At 43.8% G+C, this 23,029-nt stretch overlaps 1 protein-coding gene across 3 annotated transcripts in view; it reads right to left on the bottom strand.

Annotated features, from left to right (window-relative positions):
* The window catches only part of TGFBRAP1 (transforming growth factor beta receptor associated protein 1), a 42,630-nt gene extending 31,360 nt beyond the window's left edge, over positions 1–11,270 (bottom strand). The window contains exons 1-2 of one of the 3 annotated variants that reach the window (XM_006114576.5): positions 10,477–10,881; positions 5,919–6,617 (exon numbers count right to left, since the gene is read on the bottom strand). In XM_006114576.5, the coding sequence (XP_006114638.2) occupies positions 5,919–6,600 (682 nt within the window). In that variant the 5' untranslated portion in view covers positions 6,601–6,617; positions 10,477–10,881. Of the gene's footprint in view, positions 1–5,918; positions 6,618–10,353; positions 10,882–11,086 lie in introns of those variants that run through there. The other 2 variants (XM_006114575.5, XM_075917523.2) reach the window with 2 other exon arrangements.
* Between the last annotated feature and the right edge of the window lie 11,759 nt (positions 11,271–23,029).

Consider the following 23,029-nt stretch of genomic DNA (forward strand, 5'->3'; position numbering starts at 1 on the left):
TCTCAATGCAAGAAAACAAATACTGAAGATTTTACAAACGTGTTACAAAATGAAGATAGTCTCCAAAGTCCCACTGAATTTTATTAGACTCTTTCCACTTCATTTGTAGTTATTTTCTCTGCTAAACTGTGTATTTTGAATTTTTCTTCTTCAAGTAACCACTCAATTACTGACTCATTTCTCTTTTTAGCCATTTACCTCTAATCATACCATAAACTTTAACAATCTAGATCTCCCTCTCCAATTCATCTGAGAGGTTTGTGCAGCACCTCTGTTCTGAGAGAAAATTCAGTTAGCACTTCCAAAGATGTACAATAAATTCCTTATGTGAATCAAACCACAGTTCTTTATACAGAAGAGGAAATATCTAGATAACAAAAATTACTTAAATTAGACTTCATAATATAATTCAAGATGCAAAGTTTAGAATGGAATATTGTACTAGTACATTTTCTTTTTTGTGATTTGCCAATTACTGCCTGTTTCTCTCATGCCTGGACCTGAAAAGCCTAAATAGCAAGAAGATACTTCTGTCTCTACCCCCATCTGAAATTGCCAACAACACTGCCAAATATTGCCATCAATGGTTTTTGTGATGTGGACATGCAGCTTCTGGGAACTAGAATGAAATCAACTGATTTCACATAAGGAACTGAGTAAGTATGTGATGGTAACAAGTTAACACTTGAACTACACTAGTTTTAAAATTACACTACTACTGAACTACACTAGTTTCAAAATTTAAAATGCTGCAATTTAAAACTCTATATCCAATTATTAATCTTCAGCCATCCAGCCATCAGCATTTTTCTCTTGAAGCATGCTGCTGAGCATGCACATAAACAAGCCCAGCAAAATAAACCTCACTTTTCTTCCGCTTTTGTCAGAACGGGATAAGTCCAATTAAGTAAAGTGATGGAACTTTTGCCTGTCACAAAAGCTGAGAGCATTAGGAGCTTTCCAAGGGTGTGAGAAGAGGGAAGAAAACTGCATTGGTAACTGATAGCTACACATTATGAGAAACTGTGAGAAAATAGTTTCCTATTACTCTGTCCAGTAAGCATGCATGGTAATAATAGCCAATATGAAGAAAAAACACCCCCATTAACATCTGCTCAAGTATTAGTTGGAAGAATGTTTGAAATGGTATTTGTTAACAAAACAGTAACATTTAAATGTCAAGATGTTTAGAACCTATGTTAGAAAGCAGTTGTAAAAATCATATAATCTACCAAGAAATGTACTGGAGGCAACAAATTAATCTTAAAGTGACAAAGATGGTAAAAATATGTAGAAAGTTACAGTAAAACGATATGAAAGGAAAGAACTATACATTCAATAACAGGTGATCTAAGTAATGAAACAAGCAGTTAGCTACCATGTTTAGATTAGGGAAAAATCATGAAAAATTAAATCCAGGACACACTTGTGTTAAGAATTTAAGAATGAACATACAGGGTCAGACCAGTGGTCCATCTAGTCCAATACCCTGTCTTCTAACAGTGGACAGTGCCAGATGCTTCAGAGGGAATGAACAGAACAAGGCAATTAAATGATCCATCCCTTAACCTTCAGTCACAGCTCTCAGCAGCTAGAGGTTTAGGCACACCCAGCGCATAGGGCTGCATGCCCGACTATCTTTGCTAATCATCACTGATAGACCTATCCTACATCAACTTATCTAATTCTTTTTTTCCAACAGTTATACTTTTGGCCTTCACAACATCATGTCAGTGAGTGCCACAGGCTGACTGTGTGAAGTACTTCTTAATGCTTGTTTTAAATGTGCTATTAATTTCTCCTGGTCCGTGTATAATGTTATTTACTCATTCACAACTCCTTACTTGCTTTCTCCACACCATTTGTAATTTTCTAGACTTCTATCCTATCCCTCTTATTCATCTTTCCTAGATGAATAACCCCGTCCTTTTAAATCTTTTCTTGTTTGGAATATGTTGAACTGCACTGGTCCCAGTACAGATCCTTTCCGGAGCCCATTATTTACCTCTCTCCTTTCTGAAAACTGACCATTTGTTCCTATTCTTTGTTTCCTATCATAACTAGTTACTGAACTATGAGAGGGCCATCCCTCTCATCCCATGACTTGAGAGCTTATGGTGAAGGACCATGCCAAAGGCTTTCTAAAAGTCCAAGTACAGCAGACTTCCGATAATCTGGCACCTTTGGGACCCAAGGGGTGCCGGATTATCGGATATGCTGGAGTATCAAGAGGTACTCCAGCAGGGGGGCTGTGACTGGTGGGGGGAGGAGGGACAGGTGGGGAACGGCACGGCGTGGGGCCAACCAAGTGCTAGTAAGGGGCGGTGCTGCAGGACCAATCTGGCAGCACCCCAGCTGCTCTGCCCCACAGCTTTCCCAAGTCCGCCGTTGTTGAAACTGATCAGCAGCAGGCTTGGGGAAGCCGTGAGGCAGAGCAGCTGGGATGCTGCCAGGCGCCGAGCAGAGGAGTGAGGGGCGGCGATGAGGGACCAACCCAGAAGCACCCCAGCTGCTCTGCTCCGCACCACTTCCCCAGGTCCGCAGCTGGTCAGTTTCAGCAGCAGCGGACTTGGGGAAGCTGCACGAGCAGCTCCAATTGTCCGGCTGGCCAGAACACTTCCGGGCTCCAGTTGGCACCAGATTATTGGGAGTGCCGGACCACTGGATGCCGGACAATTGGAGTTTTACTGTACATTATATTCATGGTCAACATTTGTTGACACTAAGAATTCTAATTCCCTTTAAAAAAAATCCTGTTGATGCTTCCCCATGTGTCTGATAATTCTATTCTTTCCTATAGTTTCAACCAATTTGCCAGGTACTAAAAACAGGTTTACTAGCCTGTAACTTGCAAGAACACCTCCAAAGCCATTTTTTAAAATTAGACTTCACATTAGCTGCTATCTGCCAATCACGTCATACAATGGCCCATTTAAGTGATAAGTTATATACCACAGTAAGTATTCCTAAGTTTCATATTTGAGTTCCTTTGGAACTCTAGGGTGGATACCATACTGGTCCTGGTGATTTATCACTGTTAAAGTTCTCAGTTTGTTCCAAATCCTCCTATGACAACAACTCAATCTGGGACAATTCCTTAGATTTAGCATCTAAGAAAGAATGGACTAGGTGTGGGAATCTCCTCTATGTTTACTGCACTAAAGGCCTATGCAAAAAACTTATTTCGCTTCCCTCCACAATGGGCTTATCTTCTTGGCATGTTCCTTTAGCATCTCTATAATTCAGAATGTTTGACAGGTTTCCTGATTCTGATGTATTTTTTAAAAAATTGCTGTTAATTTGTGCCTTTTGTTCTTTGAATTCTTTTTGGCTGCCTTATTATACTTTTACACTGTTTCAAATGCACTGAAAGATGCATTGACTAATATGTCTTTAAACATAACATTTTCCTAATCTAAACCTGGTACTAGATATTATGCTAATTAAGACAGGCAGATGGCCTAATTTGTCATTGTCTCTAGAACGCTCATGTAGGAACAGAAATTAAAAAAAACCAGTATTTATATAGTTAGGGAAGGCAAGGAAGAAGACAAGAAAATTAAAAGAATGATCCAATGAAGAAGTGGGAAACAGGAAGTCTGGGGATAGAGTTTCTTTTACACTACAAGTAAATAAAATGAAAAATAAAAAGATGAAGAGAAGAATGAAATAGAGAAACTTATGTAGAAGTGGGTGTTAAAGAACAGGTTGATTAAATAAAACAAAATATAGGAATTCATCTTCATTTTCATTGTAGCACATGAAATCTGTAAGTACCAGTCTATAATCAAAATCACAGTAACCTTATTTTGAGGTTACTCATGCAAAGATAATCTAGACATTAAGCAGTTGTGTCAAGATTGGCATAAAGGTTAATCCTGCAGGTGTCAACAGCAGGATATGGCAGTTGATTGTCAACCTCTCAATTGATACACTGATGCATCGCTTGACTCCTGGTAGGGCAAACTGGCAGCCTGCCCTGTTCTAGTCTATATAGGTTTTAATACAGGCTGAAACTCTCTTAACTGGGACTGGCAAGACCACAGATGTTCCAGGACCCAGTGGAGTCCCAGTCCCAGTGGAGAGCTAGCGCCAGGGCAGCAGGGCTTCTCAGCAGGGCTATGGGAGCCCCATGCGTGGCAGCAGGAGCCCGGCGCAGAGGCTGCAGAGCTGCCTGGAGTAGCAGCAGGATCCAGGCTCTGCAGCAGGAAGCTGGACATGACAGCAAGATCCTGGTGCACAGAGATGGCAGGGCTGCCCAGTAAAGCAGTGGAGGCAGACAGGACAGCTGGGCCAGTGAGAGGGGGGAGCCAGCTGGGAGGGCAGCAGTCAGGCCAGGGCTGGAGGGAGGTAGTGGCAAGTGGGGGCCAGAAATGACCACCCCTGGTCTGGCAAAATCCCTCCTCTGGGACAGGTCACATCCCTAAGCTGCCAGACCAGGGAGGTCCAACCTGTACCATGCTCACAGTATCTGAGTGCCTTCCAGTAGCTCATTAAGCAACATAATGCATGTCAAATGTCTGTTCACTCATCCTCTCTCCAGAGGAAGTAGATGCATTGAAGTGTTTTATTTTGCAAAGGTGTGTTTTAATTCAAGTGAACTTGTTTGCTTTCTGTCACATAAGCACAAGCCAAGTCAAAGAAATGTGCCTTGTATCTGAAGCCCAGGCTGGCAAGATTTGTAATGGACTGTATTCGACACTTCAGACACATGACCAACAAATCCAGTAAATTCAATGTAACTGAAACAAACCTGACAGGTAACAGTGGTCTTGCCTATAGCTACTGGATCTCTTAATTCATTTTGTAGAAGCTGCACATAGCCCTGAGTTGGGACCTGGATACTTGAGACAGACTATCCCTTTATGTCATACTATGCTTATGGTACGCTTATGATTAACAGAGGCATTCAAGTTGGCTCCCCATCAATCTAAGTAAAGTGCTGGTTGTGGAGCATTTCCCAAGAGGGGTCTTCATCTCTGAAATGGACTTGCTTGTGATCTAAGAATTTCAACTATACTGGCCATCAGAGCACACCTCCCAGCCCCCCACAATAGCTGTTTATGCAGTGCACAGTTAGATGCTCCAGAAAAAGGGGGCTTGGATGTTCTGCATGAGATCTAGCTTTGTTTACACAGTTCGGCAGGTCTCCCTGAAGGTGTCTCCTAAATCTGTCTAATGTAATTACTGCTGTTATTCCTGAAGTCTACTGTAGGGCACTACCAACCAACAGCATGACCAGGGAAATTTAGGCAAGTATGCAAGACAACCAAAAAAGTAACTTCTGCTGTTGTGCTGCAACTTTACAAGGAACTAAGATTGAGTATCAGTACTAATTATCCTCAAAACATTTAATGATCGTATTATAGTGAAATGCATGTATCTGTAGCTCTTGCATTGCTTTATGAAGATGGGGGAGTATAACTACCTTTCAGTGATGAAGCTGCAGACACACTGATTTTAAGTAGCTTCTCCCTGATCACAGTAAGTCTGGCACAAGAAAATTTGGTTTGCTTGAGTCCCAAATCATTTACTATAGCCAGAATTGCACGCTAACAGTCTTAATAATTCCATTTGGTTTTTACTTTGATATGCCCTGGGGAAAGAGTAGAATTTATTCCACCTGCATTTTTCTATTTCCCTGTAGACAGCCCAAAACCAAGTTTATCTAGATCAATTGAAGTTTACCATTTTAAAGTGATATGCAAATTTTGCAAACTTGTAAAACGATATAATGAGAATACCCAGGAACAGCTTTAGTGAATTACTTATCTTTCAATTTTCAAATATTCCAAGTATAGCCTATAAAGAAATGCAGCATGTATTCTACATTTTAACATCAATTACTAAAGTAACCTAAATCAACATGAAATGGAGTGAAACTTTAAATTGGAAGTCAAAAAAAATTTCAATCTCACCTAACCCGCCAGGTCCAGCCAGCAAAAACTCTTGTCTGCCTATCCTTTTCACAATTGGTCGTTTCTCATCACTGCAATAAGGGAATAGATCCTGGGAGGTGCCAGTATTATAATTCAATATAATATACTGCGTAGTGAGTGCAAGGCATAAGTAATGACCATCTACAGCTACAGCACATGGTTGCTCCGGAGTGAACACTTCCTTCACTATCTGGACTTTATCCTCGTACACCATAAACATCTGGATGGTCCGCCGTTTCACAGAGATAATGCAAACTTCTACACAAAAAGGGTCCCCACTCACAGGGTTTTCATTTAGTGTGAATGTCACAGCTCCCTTGATTCTAGCTCCAGTAGGAATAGGTTCCAGGTTCATCATGTTAACTAATGTTATTGTGTTGTCACAAAGCACCAGTAACCTGTTGAGTGCTGAAGCTGCTTTCAGCTCATTGACAGCTTTCTTAAAGCCCAAGTATTTATGCAGTTGTTTGGTGGTGGCAAAAGTTATTTTTCCAGCTGATATCTTCTCTTCTAGTAGGAAGTGATAGACAAAGCAGTCGTTGGTTCCAATATAGAGGTTTTTCCCACAGCACTCAATACATTCAACATTGATTCGAGCTTTGTCTCCCATTAGCGTCTCCCGCTCAACAGCAGGAACAAGCTTGAAGGCCTTCACACTCATTGTGTCTTCTGGATGTCCTGTTTTGGAAGAGAAAAAAAAACACAACATTTTATTCACATCTCTAAGTCCCGCTAACTTTAAAAGGCCTTAGCCAATTCTGAAATAATTACCCTCTGTCTAAAGGAGACCTTTAGGCTGGTAAATTAATCTTTCACTTAGCACTTTATACTCCATCTGATCAAATTTATGCTAATGGCAATCTAGAATTATAAAATACGCCATTCAGAAATCTTCTGCTTTTAATAATAAATATATTCTACCCTTGATATGCACATAATATATTTTTACTGTTACAAGGGAGTGCACATCAAAGAGCATCTAGAACATAAAACTCGCAAGCAACCTGGATTATGCTGTGTATATTCAAAACATATGTCTGATTCAAAAGAAATCACCTCAGGAAAAAAAAAACCTTTAGGGAACTAAATAAATTGAAAAACTATGAGTAAAGTATGGATAGAAAATGGAAGTAATTTACTGAATTCAAAGCATAGCTTACTTGAGAATACAAAGCTGGTTGCTTTGGGTGCATAAACCAAGAGACCTCTTCCAAGTGCTAGATTGTTACTTTCTACTTCTACACATCACCATATGGAGCTCCCAAGTAGTAACACAACACTAAACATCTTACTCTGTCTACATGTAAAGATACTAGCATATTTTGGGCACTGTAAAAGTAACTTTCCATAGCATACTAAAAATAAAAAAAACTCCAGACAAGCAGCTGTGTTCACAAAATATTGCAGTCAATTATTACTTTTTCTGAATTTAAAAAAGGTGATGTGCAAGATAAAAAAAACTACAAATCTAGTTCATTTGGTCATAGAGAAATCATTTGCAAGCAGAAGAAATAAAAGAATAAATAACTTAAATGTTGGTGAAGTTGAACAGCAATTCATAACAACCAACAAAGCAATTTACATGTTCCAATATATTGAAAGAGTTTGGTACTTTTATTCTATACCAATCTCTCAAAACTCATTTTAAGAAGGGCAAATGATATTTTGAATTGTAGCCTGGGGGCTTGAATTAAAGCTAGATTAATATTACTACATGCAATCCATAGCATATCTCAGATAATGGGAGCTTTGCACAAAAATAAAGAGCCATATGGTACTCTCTCTCACACAGTAACTAAGTTTTAAGTGGAAATAGTCAATTTCACTATAAGAGAAAAAATTAAGGACACCATTATTTCTGCACTCCATTTGACTATCTGCATTTGCAATTAGTAGATTTACCCACAGAACTGCATGCCCAATTTATTGGAAAATGTAGCCCACAAAGTGTTCTCATGAGGTTTAGAAGTCAACAGCACAAAAATTTAACAGGTATTGTTCCCTGTTCTCAGAGCTGTTTGTCATTAATACGCTCATTCACCTCACTCTTCAGAACCATTATCTACGAGCATTTTCTCTGACAGATCTTCAGAATGTGAATCTCATGATCAGGCCCTGTGTAATCAGTTTATTTTACTTTTTTAGAAAATTCACTATAGTGTAAATAACAAAGTACTAAAATCACAAAAATTTGCATGGAATTAATTTTATTACTAAGTTTATTCAGTTTCAAGGGTGGAATGATATAGGAGCATAGCACTGTAAATAATTTTTTTGTACTGCAGGTTTCATTGTTAACAGTTTCCATTTTTTATAAAAAAGGAAAAATCATTTTTGTGGGGTATTTTCGTGATTTCCAAGAAATCATGATTTATGTGGGATCCTACATATGGACAATTACTTTAAGACTATGTCTACACTACAAGGTGGAGGGTTCACACCTCAAGCGCACTTCTGCACAAGTAAATCAGCAGAAGAGAAAGCTTTTGGCGGTAGTTATTTCTCTCCCCACGAGGAATAACTCCTTTTTGAGCAAGAGCTCTTGTGCAGAAAAGTCAAGTGTGGATGCTCTGTAGGGGTTTCTTGAGCAAGAAACCCCTATCCGAAAAAGCACAGGTGTTCTGACGGCCATTCTGCGAATGGCCATCAGAGCTTTCTTGTACAAGAGTATCCATAAAGTATCCATGAGGACTGGACGCGCTTTTGTACAAGTAGTTTTTGCGGAAGAACTCTTCCGCAAAAGGCTTCTTGCACAAAAACCCTACAATGTAGACGAAGCCTAAGAGTGGCTCCAACTCAGTGTTGTTTTTTGACACCTGACCACATTGCTATCAATTATATTTTCAGCACATCCAAATTAAATTTAGTATTCCAAAGTTAATTCCCCATTTAGCATGTTAGGCAAACAAGCATTTGTATCACTGATGAAATATGAGTATTGACTAGCTTTTCGTACTTGAAGAGGTCCTTGTCCTAAAGCACGAACCACCAGAAAGCAGTTCTCCCACATCCTTGAAAGTTTGGGAGGGAGCGGAAGTGAGTGACAAACTAAACCATGTGAGTCTAGCGCAATCTCCCTCAAGAGTGTTATTAAAACTTGAGAATTCTGACTGCTCTTTAGGCAGTGTACAGTGCTACACTGAACATTTTAGAGAGTTACAGGCCTGTGGGGGAAGTCACTAGTAAGGATTATTCATCCACAAGTGCTTAGAGGTAAACAACAACAACAACATTTCAAATAAAATGCTTAGGTCCCAAACATTTGTTTGCACAAATTTGAGAAAACCAGCACCATCTAAACATTACTATCCACCATCCAGAACATAAATGTTAATGCTTTAAACAGGAAAATTTCCATCAGTATTCCCAATGCAGTATACTTTCAAACCATAAGATCACAGAAAAGCATAAGCTCTGTCAGACACCACGGTAAACTATTTTGGGCCAATGTTTTCAAACTTGGATCATTAAAGTTAGGCTAAAATCCATTTTTAATCATCTGCAAAGAAGTGGCCTGATTTTAAGACAAGATACAGCTACAACTTCAATTTATAACAGCAGACAAAGTGCTAAGGACCTTTGAAAAACAGGTCATTTCTAGTTGGACGCTGAAAAATAGCTTTAGGGCATAATTTAATGTATTTAGGTTTTTAAATCTAAACTTTGGTTATATCTGCACTCCCCTTCCTCCCGCCATGGGCTTAGCTACCTAGTCTGAAAAATAGCTTGTAGCCTACAGTGAAAAGCCAGCCCCTAAACTTTACACTGCCCTTCTTACCTCTGGCTGTCAACATTCAGTCAAAGTTCCTGTAGCCAAGGGTAAAAAATGCTGATTGCCAGTGGGAGAGCTATACAAGTCTGGTTCTAACCAAGACAATTTTAAAAACATCTTCAGAATAAAGGGGATATACAAAGAAATATGCAAATAATCAAATTAGTTAGAATCCTCCAGTAGCCTGTGCTGCTAAAATTAAATCATGCAAATCCTGGGCAAAAACCATAATGTAATACTATACAGATTTAGTGTCTACAGAAAATAAGTGATCTGGCTATATATCCAAGAATAAGGTTGTTGAGAAAGTTTCAACTTAAACACAACCAGTATGCTATAACTTTTAAATGTATCTTTGATTAAACATCTTGCAACATGCTGTGTTTTAAGCAGATAGCACTGGTCTAGGTATCTTGGAATATGCTATTCCTTGTAAGTACCAGATTCCATCTCTCTCAGAAATAGCAAGGGAAATTGTTCAATATTGAACATCAATAGCATAATCCCTAAAAGTGACACATGCTACCATCCATTGCAATTACTATTGTTACCCATTACTTGGATATTCAATATACATACAAAAATACAATATTTGACCCTATAAATTAAAAACATTTTGGAGACATCACTGAAAAGCCTCACCCTGCTTAAGGCTTTGCCTCATTGATTAGTCAGTACAGTACAATGTAGTGCAGTTTGGGTGTAGCCCTGTCGGTCCTCAAATCTCAGGCATACAAGGCAGGTGACTGAACAAAACAGACACACCTGTCACCTGTGGGGGAACACTTTTCACAAAAAGCGAGCATCATCGTAACTCTCCTACCGGCCCTTACGAGCACAGGAAGCCGGCACATCCCTTTCAGAAGACGAGCCTGAGGGCTTCAGTTCACAACTCGGCCAGACACCAAACATCATGGGCTCCCCTGACACACTGGATTGGGGGCTTTATTACAACGATCCGTAAGCCGCTACCTTCCCGCTCGGCCCTCTGACCGCAGAGGCGCTCGGGGCTCACGCTGCCGGGCCCCGACGCTGCGGGCCGCTGCTCACCCTCCAGAGCCGTGCCCCGGGGACAGGCTCTGCCTGGGCCTGCCCCTCTCGCCAGCGGCTGCCGGACGGACAGACAGACGCGGTCCCCTCACCCCTGCGCCCGCCACCGCTCAGCAGGGAGCGCCCGCCCCGCCCGGCCTGGCGCTGGGCAGAGCAGCGACCCGGAGTCACCCCCCGCCCGCCCGCCTCGGGCACCAGCGCGGCCCCCGCGCCCGGACAGCGGCCGCTCCGGCCGGACAAAATGGCTCCTGCAGCCCCCGCCCGCAGCCCGGACACAGGCCGGGGCCGGCCCAGGGGGGCTCAGGTCCGCCCCCGCGGCGCTTACCGGGGCGGTCACGGCCGGGTCCGGGGCGGCCTGGCCCCCGCCGCGCTACTGCCGGCGGGTCTCCGCCTGCGGCCCGCCCGGGCGCCCTGCCTCCTCCGGGGGCGGCTCCCCGCCCCCCTCCTCACGCTCCTTCCGGTCACGTGAGCGGCGCCGGACACGGGAAGGGCGGGGCCTGAGGAGGGCAAGGGGAGGAAAAGGCGCCGCCCCCATTGACTTTCGTGGGCGCGTATCCCGCAGACCCGCCCCGTACTCAGCCCATCCCCCAACACTCACTATTCCCCCCCCCTCCCCCCGCAAGCTCGTCCTCCCTCGGCGTTCCATTCACGCAGCGCGCGCGCGCGCCCCGCCCCTCTGCCCAGCGCCCCGCACGCACGGGACGCTCCTCATGCGGGTGCCCTGCACGTTCGCTCCGGCCAGACCTCGCCCCGCCCCCCCCCGTCCTCAGCAGCCGGGCGCTGTGCGGAGAGGGACGCTGCGGGCGCGGGTCAGAACTTCGACAAGTGCCGTGGGTGGCGCAGCAGGGCGAAGACCGGCCCCTGCCGCGCCCAGAGCTTACGTGCCCCCGTGTCCAGCTCCTAGGTCCAGGGGTAGTAACAGGGGGTCTGTGCACACTGCCCCTGCCCCTAGTGTGGGGCTGTAGCGGGGAGGTTGCCCTAGGCTAAGTGCCACACCTGGGCCACTGGGAGAAAAGGGGTTGCCCCAGCCCTGTGCCCCGTATGGACAGTCATGCCCCTTCGCCATCTCTGTCCCAAGGAGCCAAATATCCGGGGGCTCTGCATCCCATGTGCAGGCTTCACTTCCTGCCCAGGACCCTGCTCAGCTTCCATTCCCACGCTCAAGATTCTCAGCCAACCCCTTGTCCCACTCAGCTGCTGGCCCTGCTCTCAGGGACCTGGCCACAGGCCCTAGGTCCCACTTCGCTGCTGTGACCACACAAATGGTCTCGGTGTCCAACCCTGGTTCCCACTTGGCTGCTTGTCCTGTTCTCGGGGACTTGGCCACCACTTCTGAGCCCCGCTCAGCTACTGTCCTCATGCGAATGTTCTTGGTGGCCAGCCATGGCCTTGGGTCTCACTTGACTGCTGGGCACTGGCCCTGCTGCTGAGCCCAGCTTGCAGGATCCCACCTAGCTGCCAGAATGAGGATTTTGGACACCGACCCTATTTGTAGGATCCCAGCTGCTGGCCACAGCTCTAAGGATCAGTTGGGATGTGGACGGAGGTAAGGGGGATGCAGCTCAGCATCATTACTCCAAAAATTATTCTCGTGCCACTACAGGACATGCCATCCACTTCTGGGAGCTGCCTGAAGCTCTGCCTTGGCCCCAAACTTTGATCTAGCATAAGTTAACTAAGTTATAGTTTACAGCCTTATTAGGGGCCTGTAAAAAATAATAATAAAAAAAGACTCCATTTCAAATGTTTATGAAAACTGGTTGATAAAGGATTTATGTGAAGAGGAAGATTCTTGCTGTAGACATTTTTGTTCAAATAGTACTAACTCAAAGCAGTGAACAATTATTTGATTTAGATGGGGTTGGTCCTGCCTAGAGCGGGGGGCTGGACTTGATCTTCTGAGGTCTCTTCCAGTTCTATGATTCTATGATAAGGGGATGGTTGAATGAAATAACATGATCATGGTAACTAATTGACCATTATCAGTTGGAAATAGGTCAATGGAGGGATGATAGGAGTTACTATAGAGAACTTTCTGGGTGTCTGGCTGGTGAGTCTTGCCCACATGTTCAGGGTTTAGCTGATCGCCATATTTGGGGTCAGGAAGGAATTTTCCTCCAGGGTAGATTGGCAGAGGCCCTGGAGGTTTTTCGCCTTCCTCTGTAGCATTGGGCACAGATCACAGCTGAAGGACTCTCTGCATGTTGGGGCCTTCAAAGTATTTGAAGGCTTCAATATCTGAGACATAGGTGAGAGGATTATTCTAAGAGGGGTGGGCGAGATTCTGTGGCCTGCACTGTGCAGGGGGCCAGACTAGATGATCATAATGGTCCCTTCTGACCTTAAAGTCTATGAGTCTATGAGTCTATTGTACTTCACAATAGCCAGACCTTTTTGGTTATTGCAAATCATCAAATATTAGTAGTCAAAGATAATTTTTATCAACAGATCCAGACCTATTTACTTCAATGTCAAACATCCTGGGTATGTCTAGACTACATGCCTATGCCGACAGAGGCATGTAAATTAGACTACCCGACATAGTCAATGAAGCGGGGATTTAAATATCTCCCACTTCATTAAAATAAAAATGGCTGCCATGCTGTGCTGGCTCACCTGATCGTTGGCACAGCGCAGCAGTCAAGACGCGGATCTTTCGACAGGGCAGCCTTTGTCGACTGTTCCTGTAAACCTCATTTCACAACCTGGATTTGTTGATAAAAGCGGGGGATATTTAAATCCCTGCTTCATTGACTGGAGTCAGCTGCTGATCAATTTCAGCAGTGGCTGACTTGGGGACACCTGGGACAGAGCAGCTGGGGTGCTGCTGGGTTGGTCTTGCAGTGCTGAGGGGCGGCGCTACGGGACCAACCCGACAGCACATCAGCTGCTCTGCCCCAGGCGTCCCCAAGTCAGCTGCTGCTGAAATTGATCAGCGGCTGACTCCAGGAAGCCCGGGGCAGAGCTGCTTGGTCCGGCATCCAATGCTCCGGCACTCCTGATGGTCTGGAACCATCGGGAACCTGAAAGTGCTCCGGGCAGTCGGACAATTGGAGCTGCTCTACCCCGGGCTTCCTGGAATCAGCTGCTGGTCAGTTTCAGCAGCGGCTGAATCGGAGACGCCTGGGGCAGAGCAGCTCCAATTGTCGGACTGCCTGGAGCACTCCCAGGTTCCCGATGGTTCCAGACCATCAGGAGTGCCAGAGCATTGGATGCCGGAGCAATGGAGTTTTACTGTAATATGTGATTCATAGAGAAATATTTATGTAAAAATAACATAAAATAGAAAGGAGCTAATGGTTCTACAGTGTTCTTTATATTAAAATACTTTGAAGTTTAAACTTTTTTACACTAGGAACTGAAGGTACTTTGATAAATGTATGGAAAGGTTGGTTTGTTTTCACTTAGTATGTATTTTTTTTAATAAATATTTTTAAATTGCTGTGGGTAGGAGAAATACAATGACTTAAAAGAACATGATATCTTAAGGTTTTGAAAAACAAGGCAAACATTTAAAATACAATGAAAAATACTTGGTTTTTTTTCTGAGTAGTTTATAAATAACAACTACTTAGAAAATAAATGGCATGTGTCCTCTCTTAGATTGTGATTCTGCAAACATGTATGCATGTGCTTAATTGTACTACTGTAATTCCACTAATTTAAATAAGCCTATTCATAGTAATAAAGTTAAGCTCATGCATAAGTGTTATCAGAATTAGGATCTTAAAATGATACATGGATAAAACTACAAAGAAGGAATGACTTCTAATATTTGACAAGTGCCTATCTCATTTATAACTGCTTATATAATAGCAAAGATTAGCATGATTCTTTACACTATAAAGATGGATTCACCGACCTAAGGAACATATGCCAAATTTCCATTCAGTTATAGAGGTAACATGGGTTGCTAGAAAGTTTTAGAAACGATGGGATAAGTACTGACTGGTCAGACACCAGTAACCAGTAAAACAAGTCCCTGGCAGTATTTCGAACTAGGGGGTTAGTGTAGACATACCCTTGGATAATTATTATCTTGTCCAAGATGTTAGCACTGTGGCATGAAAATTGGTCTTTAATTCTTTTCCTTTTGTTATATACATCACTGCCCTCTGCTGGATACACTTTGTCCGATCTATTCAATTGTTCATACACTAAAGTTACAAATACCTAATGGAGCTTGTTCCCAATTCTGAAATGTCTGAAACACTGGACAAAATGTAATGGTTGCTGTTTCAAAAGTTTACAACTGACTATTGACTTCATATAGCTTTGAAACTTTATTATACAGGAGAAAAATGTTGTTTTTAACATTTTAAATTTAAATGAAATAAGTTTATTTACTTTGTAATCTTTTTTAAACTTCCCCTTTATTTTTTATCATTTTAATATTTAACTCTGTTTTGTACAGAATAGTATTTCCTTTTTTGGGTCTCTGCTGTCTGATTGCATACTTACACTTCCAAGTAAGGTGTGTGGTTGATTGGTCACTTTGAAGCTGTTGTTCACAACTGTTTACACCTCTGCTGTCAATGAAATAGACACAGAGTGTCTTATATGTAGTGTAATGTACTTCTGGAGAAATTTGCACTAAAAAATTAACAATTCTATGCACAATATTTTATTTTTCAAAAACAATGTAATCACTCCAATTTCAATTATTTTGGTAATTTATTTCAAAATACAAGTCAGCAAGTATATATGTACCAATACAGACAACAAAAAATTCAGAATTTTTTTGACAAACTGGTTATATATTAGGTATATTATTACAGAACTTTGAGTTAATTTAAACTACAATTCAGAAACATATTTCATTCATCTTTCAAAAACAGTATAAAGGCTTGAGGGAGTTGGGGTAAGGGAGGAGCTGAGAAACAGGGAATAATTGCTAGGTAAGAATCTGAGTGTGACCTGGAGAATTATTGGGTATGGGTGACATAAGTATGAAACAGGTTTGATTTTTGGGAAAGGGATTTTGAGAGATGGGGAGCTTCCTCCATGCAGACCCTAGCTGACCCCTAACCTTTCACATTCAATCATGAATCTGTGGCCCTGTCCCCATATGTCATAGAATCCGAGGGCTGGAAGAGACCTCAGGAGGTCATCAAGTCCAGCCCCCTGCCCAAAGCAGGACTAACCCCAACTAAATCATCCCATCCAGGACTTTGTCAAGCCAGGACTTAAAAACCTCTAGGGACGGAGATTCTACCACCTCTCTAGGTAACCCATTCCAGTGCTTCACTACCCTCCTGGTGAAATAGTTTTTCCTAATATCCAACCTAGACCTCCCCCTCTTCAATTTGAGACTATTGCTCCTTTTTCTGCCATCTGTCACTACTGAGAACAGCCTTTCTTCATCCTCTTTGGAACCTTCTTTCAGGTAGTTAAAGGCTGCTATCAAATCCCCCTTCACTCTTCTCTTCTGCAGACTAAACAAACCCAAATCCCTCAGTATCTCCTGATAGGTCATGTGTTCCAGCCCCTTAATAATTTTCGTTGGCCTCCGCTGGACCCTCTCCAATGCGTCCACCTCCTTTCTGTAGTGGGAGGCCCAGAGTTGGACACAATACTCCAGATGTGGCCTCACCAGTGCCCAGTAGAGGGAAATAATCACTTCTCTAGATCTGGTGATAATGCTCCTCCTAATGTACTCTAATATGCCATTACCTTCCTGGCTACAAGGGCACACTGTTGATTCATATCCAGTTTCTCATTCACTGTAATCCCCAGGTCCTTTGTCAAACTGCTGCTTAGCCAATTGGTCCCCAGCCTGTAACAGTGCTTGGGATTCTTCCGACCCAAGTGCAGGACTCTGCTCTTATCCTTGTTGAACCTCATCAGATTTCTTTTGGCCCAATCTTCCAATTTGTTGTCTAAGTCACTCTGGACCCTATCCCTGCCCTCCAACATTCCTATCTCTCCCTCTCGCTTAGTGTCATCCGCAAACTTTCTGAGGGTGCAATCCATCCCCTTAGCCGGTCATTAATAAAGTTGCTGAACAAAACCGTTCCTAGAACCGATCCCTGGTGCACTCTGCTTGAAACCGACTGCCAGCGATACATCAAGCCATTGATCACTACCCATTGAGCTTGACAATCTAATCAGTTTTCTATCCACCTTACAGTCCATTTATCCAATCCATACTTCCTTAACTTGCTGGCAAAAATATATGGGAGACCCTATTGAAAGCTTTGCTAAAGTCAAGGTATAGTACATCTATTGACTTCCCCATGTCCACACAGCCATTTACCTCATCATAGAAGGCAATCAGGTTGGTCAGGCATGACTTGCCCTTGGTGAATCCATGTTGACTATTCCTGATCACTTTCCCCTCTTCCCAGTGCTTCAAAATGGATTCCTTGAGGATCCCCTCCATGATTTTTCTGGGGATTGAGGTGAGGTGAGGCTCACTGGTTTGTAGTTCCCTTTTTTTTTGGATTGTCCTTCCCTTTTTTAAAAGATGGACACTACATTTGCATTTTTCCAGTTGTCCGGGATCTTCCCTGATCTCTAAGAGTTTTTAAAGATAATGGCCAAAGGCTCTGCTATGACATCTGCCAACTCCCTCAGTACCTTCAGATGCATTAAATCTGGATCCATGGATTTGTGTGTCTAGCTTTTCTAAATAGTTCTTAACCTGTTCTTTCTCAACCAAGGGCTACCCATCTCCTTCCCATACTGTGTTGCCTAGTGCAGAAGTCTGGGAGCTGACCTTGTCTGTGAAGACAGAGGCAAAAAAAGCATTGAGTACTTCATCTTTTCCCACACCCTCCTTGATCACCCTTTTATTGCTATCATGCCTGTAGAAACCTTTCTTGTTACCCTTCTCAACCCTTGCTAGCTGCAATTTCAGTTGTGCTTTGGCCTTCCTGATTATGCCGCTGCTTTCTCAAGCAATATATTTATACTCTTCCCTAGTCATCTGTCCAAGTTTCCACTTCTTGTGAGCTTCTTTTCTGTGTTTTTTTGTTTTTTGTGTGTTTCCTTTTGTGTCCTTGTACCACTGCTCAGCTGCCCTGTCCATATGTGTGCCTCCCTCGGCCATCTTCCATGGCCCTGCATCCTCAGTCCCATTCAGCCTTTGTCCCAGTTCCCCCCTGCAATTAACTCTTTGTATCCCAGTCTATGTGACCTCCCAGTAGCCCCATGTGCCTTACTCTTTCTGTCTGCACCATAACCTGTGCCTCCTCACCTGGCCCTACAGGCAGGGTGCTATGAGGAATGCAGCTTCTCCTCCTCCCTATTGGCTGCTCTGTCTGGTCCAATATTATCTCAGAGAATCTTCACACTTGTATAGAATGCTGGACAACTAATTAATGTTTAATAGTTCATATTATAACATTAACTCCTGAAGTTTCTGAATAACTAATTGGAGAGAGTAGTATTTGTAGAAGGAAAGGTCCTAAGTTACACTTATTTATCTTAATGGATTAAAAAATACCTCTTGCTGTGGTACTATGTAGTTTGTAATGTGACACTAAACAAAATAAATCATTACCTAGAGTGAATGGTAAGGTACACTGATCATAAAAATGATGTCCCTCCGTCCTGTCCTGGAATATGTCTTTTTAGTTTGGTTCTCAGCAGTCTGGTCCTAATCCTGAAAAGCATGTGCCTAATGCCATTGACTTATGACACTAAAAAGGATCAGGAGGTTATAATGGGTCACAAATTGAATATGAGCCAATAATGTGATGCAGTGCCAACAATTCTTGGTTGTAATAAGACATGAGAGGTAGAGATGTAAAAGAGTAGTCAAATAGCTGACTACCTGATAAGCCTAGGTTTATTGGGTAGTCGAGTCAACTACAGGTGAGACCTCCCATGTCCAGCATCATCAGGTCCTGAACAAGAGAATTTGCTGGACCAGGGGAGGTCTCCTGCCACCGGCCCCCAAGCTCATCACCTGCTACTGGCAGGCTGCCCCAGCAGGCAACCCTGCTTTGCCCCTCCTGCCCGGTCTGCTTGCCCAGCTAATGCTGGCTTCATGGGCGGCATAGGCTCCAGCTCCTGCTGGGAATCTCAGGTCCCATGTAGCCAGGGGCAGCTCTGGGGCAGGAGCTCCAACTCGGGCCCCACACAGCCTCAGCCCAGCCTTGCACAACTGGGGGAAGCCATTGGAAGCTGCATAGCTCATACCCCAGGCCCTCGCATCCCCAAGCCCAACCCCACATAGCTGGGGGAAGCTGCAGGTCTCTGACCCTGCACTGCCACAGGGCTCTGGCCTCAGCCCTGCATTCCTGGGGACTGCTGCAGGCCTCAGGCCCCGGTCCTGGGCTGACCCTGATGCCCAGTCTGGATAGCCCTTCTGCTTTTAGGCTCCCGGGCTCTCTGGTCCAGGAGCATCCATGGTCCTGCCAGACCAGGGATGATGCTGGACTAGAGAGTGCCAGATTTTGGAGTTACAACCTGTACTCGCATTCCCCCCACCTGCTGCCTTTATATCAGAGGCAGAGGAGAGCAGGAGCTGGTGCTGGGGGGAGGGAGCTGGTTTAAAAACATGTGCTGAGTGGGGGGGAGTGCAGGAGAGGCAGAGGTACTCTCTGCCTTTTAAATGTAGTGAAAGCTGATTGGCTCTTACAACATTTAAAAGGCAGAGGCACAGCTGTCTAGACCAGCGCGAGCTCGGCTCTTACTACATTTAAAAGGCAGAGACACATCGGTCTGGACCCAGTGTGAGCCAGAGCTGAAGCTGTCCCGGATTGTGCCGGGTCCCAGACCTATTCTCACTCTGCAGTTTAAATGGGGGGAGGGGGGAGACACAAAGGGGCCAACTGACCCAGGGCCAAGTGATTCAAAAGGACTAGGGACTCCCTGCTGTGGCCAACATTTCTGTGGCGATGGTGGAGTCCCAGGCCCTTTAAATTGTATCAGAGGGGTAGTCATGTTAGTCTGTAATTGAAAAAACTTTAAAAACAATTAATAGTTCTGCAGCACCTTAGAGACTAACAACAAATGTAGATGGTATCATGGGCTTTCATGGACACAATTCACTTCTTCAGATGACTGGAGTTTAAGGGGTCCAGGTTCCAAATAAACAGTAGAGAAAAAAAGGGGTGGAAAAGAAAAGGAGAAAAAATGGGAAAAGAATAGTCAATTACAGTATCTGTGTTAAATGAAGCCGATAGAGTGGGTTATAAGTACTCTTAAGTACCTGGTGTTTGTCTTTTTATGTCATTAGGATGTGGAATGTAGTGGGTAATCCAGTTAAGGTCTTTGTTTAAACCTCTGTTGTAGGTATTAGACTTGTAAATGAAATTAAGTTCTGCAGATTCCCTTTCAAGATGGTTTTTGAAACTGGCTTGTAATAATATGGAATTTTGAGATCCATTAATGTCCCAGCAAGTTAAAATGATACTTAACGTACTTAATGAGAGGTAATTGTCCTGCTCTACTCTACACTCCTCTTGGTACTGTATCCAGTTCTGGGTGCCACGCTTTAAGAAAAATATGGCCAAACTGGAAAGTATAGAGGAGAGTAACAAAAATGTTAAAAATTGTTGATAACCTGACCTATGAGGCAGTGTAAAAACAAACAAAAAAAACCCCAACTGGGCATATTTGGGGGGGAGAGATTGCTCAGTAGTTTGAGCATTGACCTGCTATACCCAGGGTTGTGAGTTCAATCCTTGTAGCAAGCCATTTAGGGCAAAAATTTGTCAGGGATGGTACTTGGTCTTGCTGCAAAGGTAGGGACTGGACTCCATGGCCTTTTAAGTTCCCTTCCAGTTCTAGGGGATAGGCATTCTCCATTCTTTTTTTTTTTTTTTTTTTTTTTTTAAAGTCTTGAAAAAAGGAGGGAGAGAGGTGCCATGATAACAATCTTCAGATATGCTAAGGACTATTATAAAAAGTTTGGTGATCAACTGTTCTTTGCATCCACTGAAAGTAGGAACAGAAGGAATTTATGTGATGTGCAGCAAGAGAGATTTAGATTAGTGTTAAAAACCAACAAATCTGGGTATGACCCATAACATCTTAAGGTGTTAAAATGTAAGCAAGATAATCTACTTGTGTGTGAATTTCAGATATATAATAATTAATTTCAAAGAAATATACTAAACTAGCAATCTGCTCATTTATTTGTAACTAGCCAATTAGCTTGTCATAAGATGGGATTTTCAGGTCTCTCCTCCACCTTGGTCTTCTTTCCTGAGCCTCCGGTCTCTTGCTCTTGCTCAGCTCTCCTCCACCTCCTGCCTCTCTCGCCTTCTGCCTCTCTCTCCATCTCTTTCTTTCTTTTCTCCCCCTCCTGCCTCTCACGCTCCCTTTTTCTTCTCTTCACCTTCCTCCTGCCTCTCACTCCCCTCCGTTTCTCCCTGCCCCCTTCCCCTTCCCCTCCCGCCCTCGCCGTGGCGTTCGGCTGTGTGCTGCCTGCTCAGCCAGGCTGCCACGAGGGAGGGGGGCAGGGCAGTGACGTACACGGCCAGGGGGCGGGGCTGTGTATGTCACCGCCTTGTCCCCCCTTTCCCTCCCACTGCAGGGGAGACCAAATGGCCCCTTGTGCTGCTGGCTCCCCCGTGGTGGCCCGGCTGAAGGGTGCAGCACTCAGCTGAGCACCACAGCGGGAGGGGAAGGGGCAGCGGTGACGTACACGGCCCCAACCCTCTGGCCATATACGTCACTGCCCTGCCCCCTTTCCCTCCCTCCGTGGCGGCTCGGCTGAGTGTTGTACGCTCAGCCGGGCCGCGTGGGGCAGGAGGGGTGGGACGGTGATGTACACTGCCAGGGGGCAGGGCCGTGTACATCACTGCCCTGCTCCCCTTTCCCCCCCGCCGTGGCGCTCAGCTGAGTGCTGTGCGCTCATCTGGGCCACTGCAGGGGAGCCCAAACACCCCCCACAGAGGCCCACCTGAGGGGTGCAGCACTCAGTGCCACAGCGGGAGCGGAAGGGGGGGCGGGGCGCTGACGTACACGGCCAGGGGGCGTGGCCGTGTACGTCAGTGTTACAAACTCACAGACATTGGGCTACTATATATTTATTTGTAATAATAGACATAAGGAGTGGATACTAAGTATATTTTACCTGTATCCCTTGTTAAAAGTTTAACAATGTAACTGTAGCTTGTAGATGTTAATTCCTTTTCATGTCTTAATTGTTCATAATTGTCTGATATTATGTATGCATATGGTTCAGTTAACCTTAAGATTGAAGAAAATACTACATTATCTACATTGTCTTCATCTTAACTGTCTATGCTATAATGAAATACTGAAATGCACAGGGAATAAAAGATTAGATTGAAAGCAATGGTCCTCAGACAATCTGCAATGCCTACTTTTCCTGGGAGGAAAGGTCCTTCTTTGTCTTGTCTGCTTGCTAGGGCCTGATTCTACCATCTCCAACGTGCTTAAACTTTGAACAGGGAAAGTAAGTCCTAAGATAGAGATCTTTCAAATAATTATTTGGAATATCTGAAAAGTGCATGGAAAGAGTTTAACAGACTTTACATCTAAGATGTCTTTGGTTTCTGATATGTCAGGATGATTCCAGAAAGACATTTATGTCAGCAGCCTTGCTGGTTATGCTATTTAAACTGTCCTGAGGACTTGCGTGTATATTGATTTTTTTAACCATTTGCAACTCTTGCTTTATCCTTTTATTATTAAACCTTTAGTTACTAAAGGATTGGCCTTGTGTAAGTGTGTGTTTCTTTGGGGTTGGTGAAATCATATGTATAATGGATTTTTAGTAATCCTTCACTCTGTAAGAGACTTGGAAGCCATGAAAGGAGTACTAGCAGGGCTTTTTTAGTAATTAGGATAGTATTACAGAAACTGCTTCTTTTCTGACTTGATAAATCTAGTTATAAAATAATCAGTTCTGGGTATTGTTGGCTCTATTTCTTGCAGCCTCCCCTAAAAGGAGCATTCTCATTATGGCAGATCAGGCACCTTGACTTTCAATTAGACGTTAAGAAAATGTTTCTATAATGATAGTTGAGCACTGGCATATGCTTCCAAAGGAGGTTATGGACCCACCTTCAGTGGATGATTTTAAGATCAGTTTAGACAAAACACCTGTCATGGAGGGTCTAGATTTACTTGGTCCTCAGCTGCTCGGGGCTGCACTTGTTCAGCCAGCATGTCTACGCTGCCTGCCTCCCTGCTCCATGTAGCAATGCGCTTGCAGACTTATTAGCTGGCAATGACAGAAGCGCCCCAGGCCAGGGAGTGTGCCACAGGGCATTCATGCTGAGCACAGCTACCGTCAGTGCATCGCCCCTGCTGAGCCGCAGCAAACCCTACAAGGCAGCTCCCA

The sequence above is a fragment of the Pelodiscus sinensis genome, chromosome 1 (assembly GCF_052426305.1).
Source record: "Pelodiscus sinensis isolate ZL-2025 chromosome 1, ASM5242630v1, whole genome shotgun sequence".
NCBI classification, from domain to species: Eukaryota; Metazoa; Chordata; order Testudines; family Trionychidae; genus Pelodiscus; species Pelodiscus sinensis.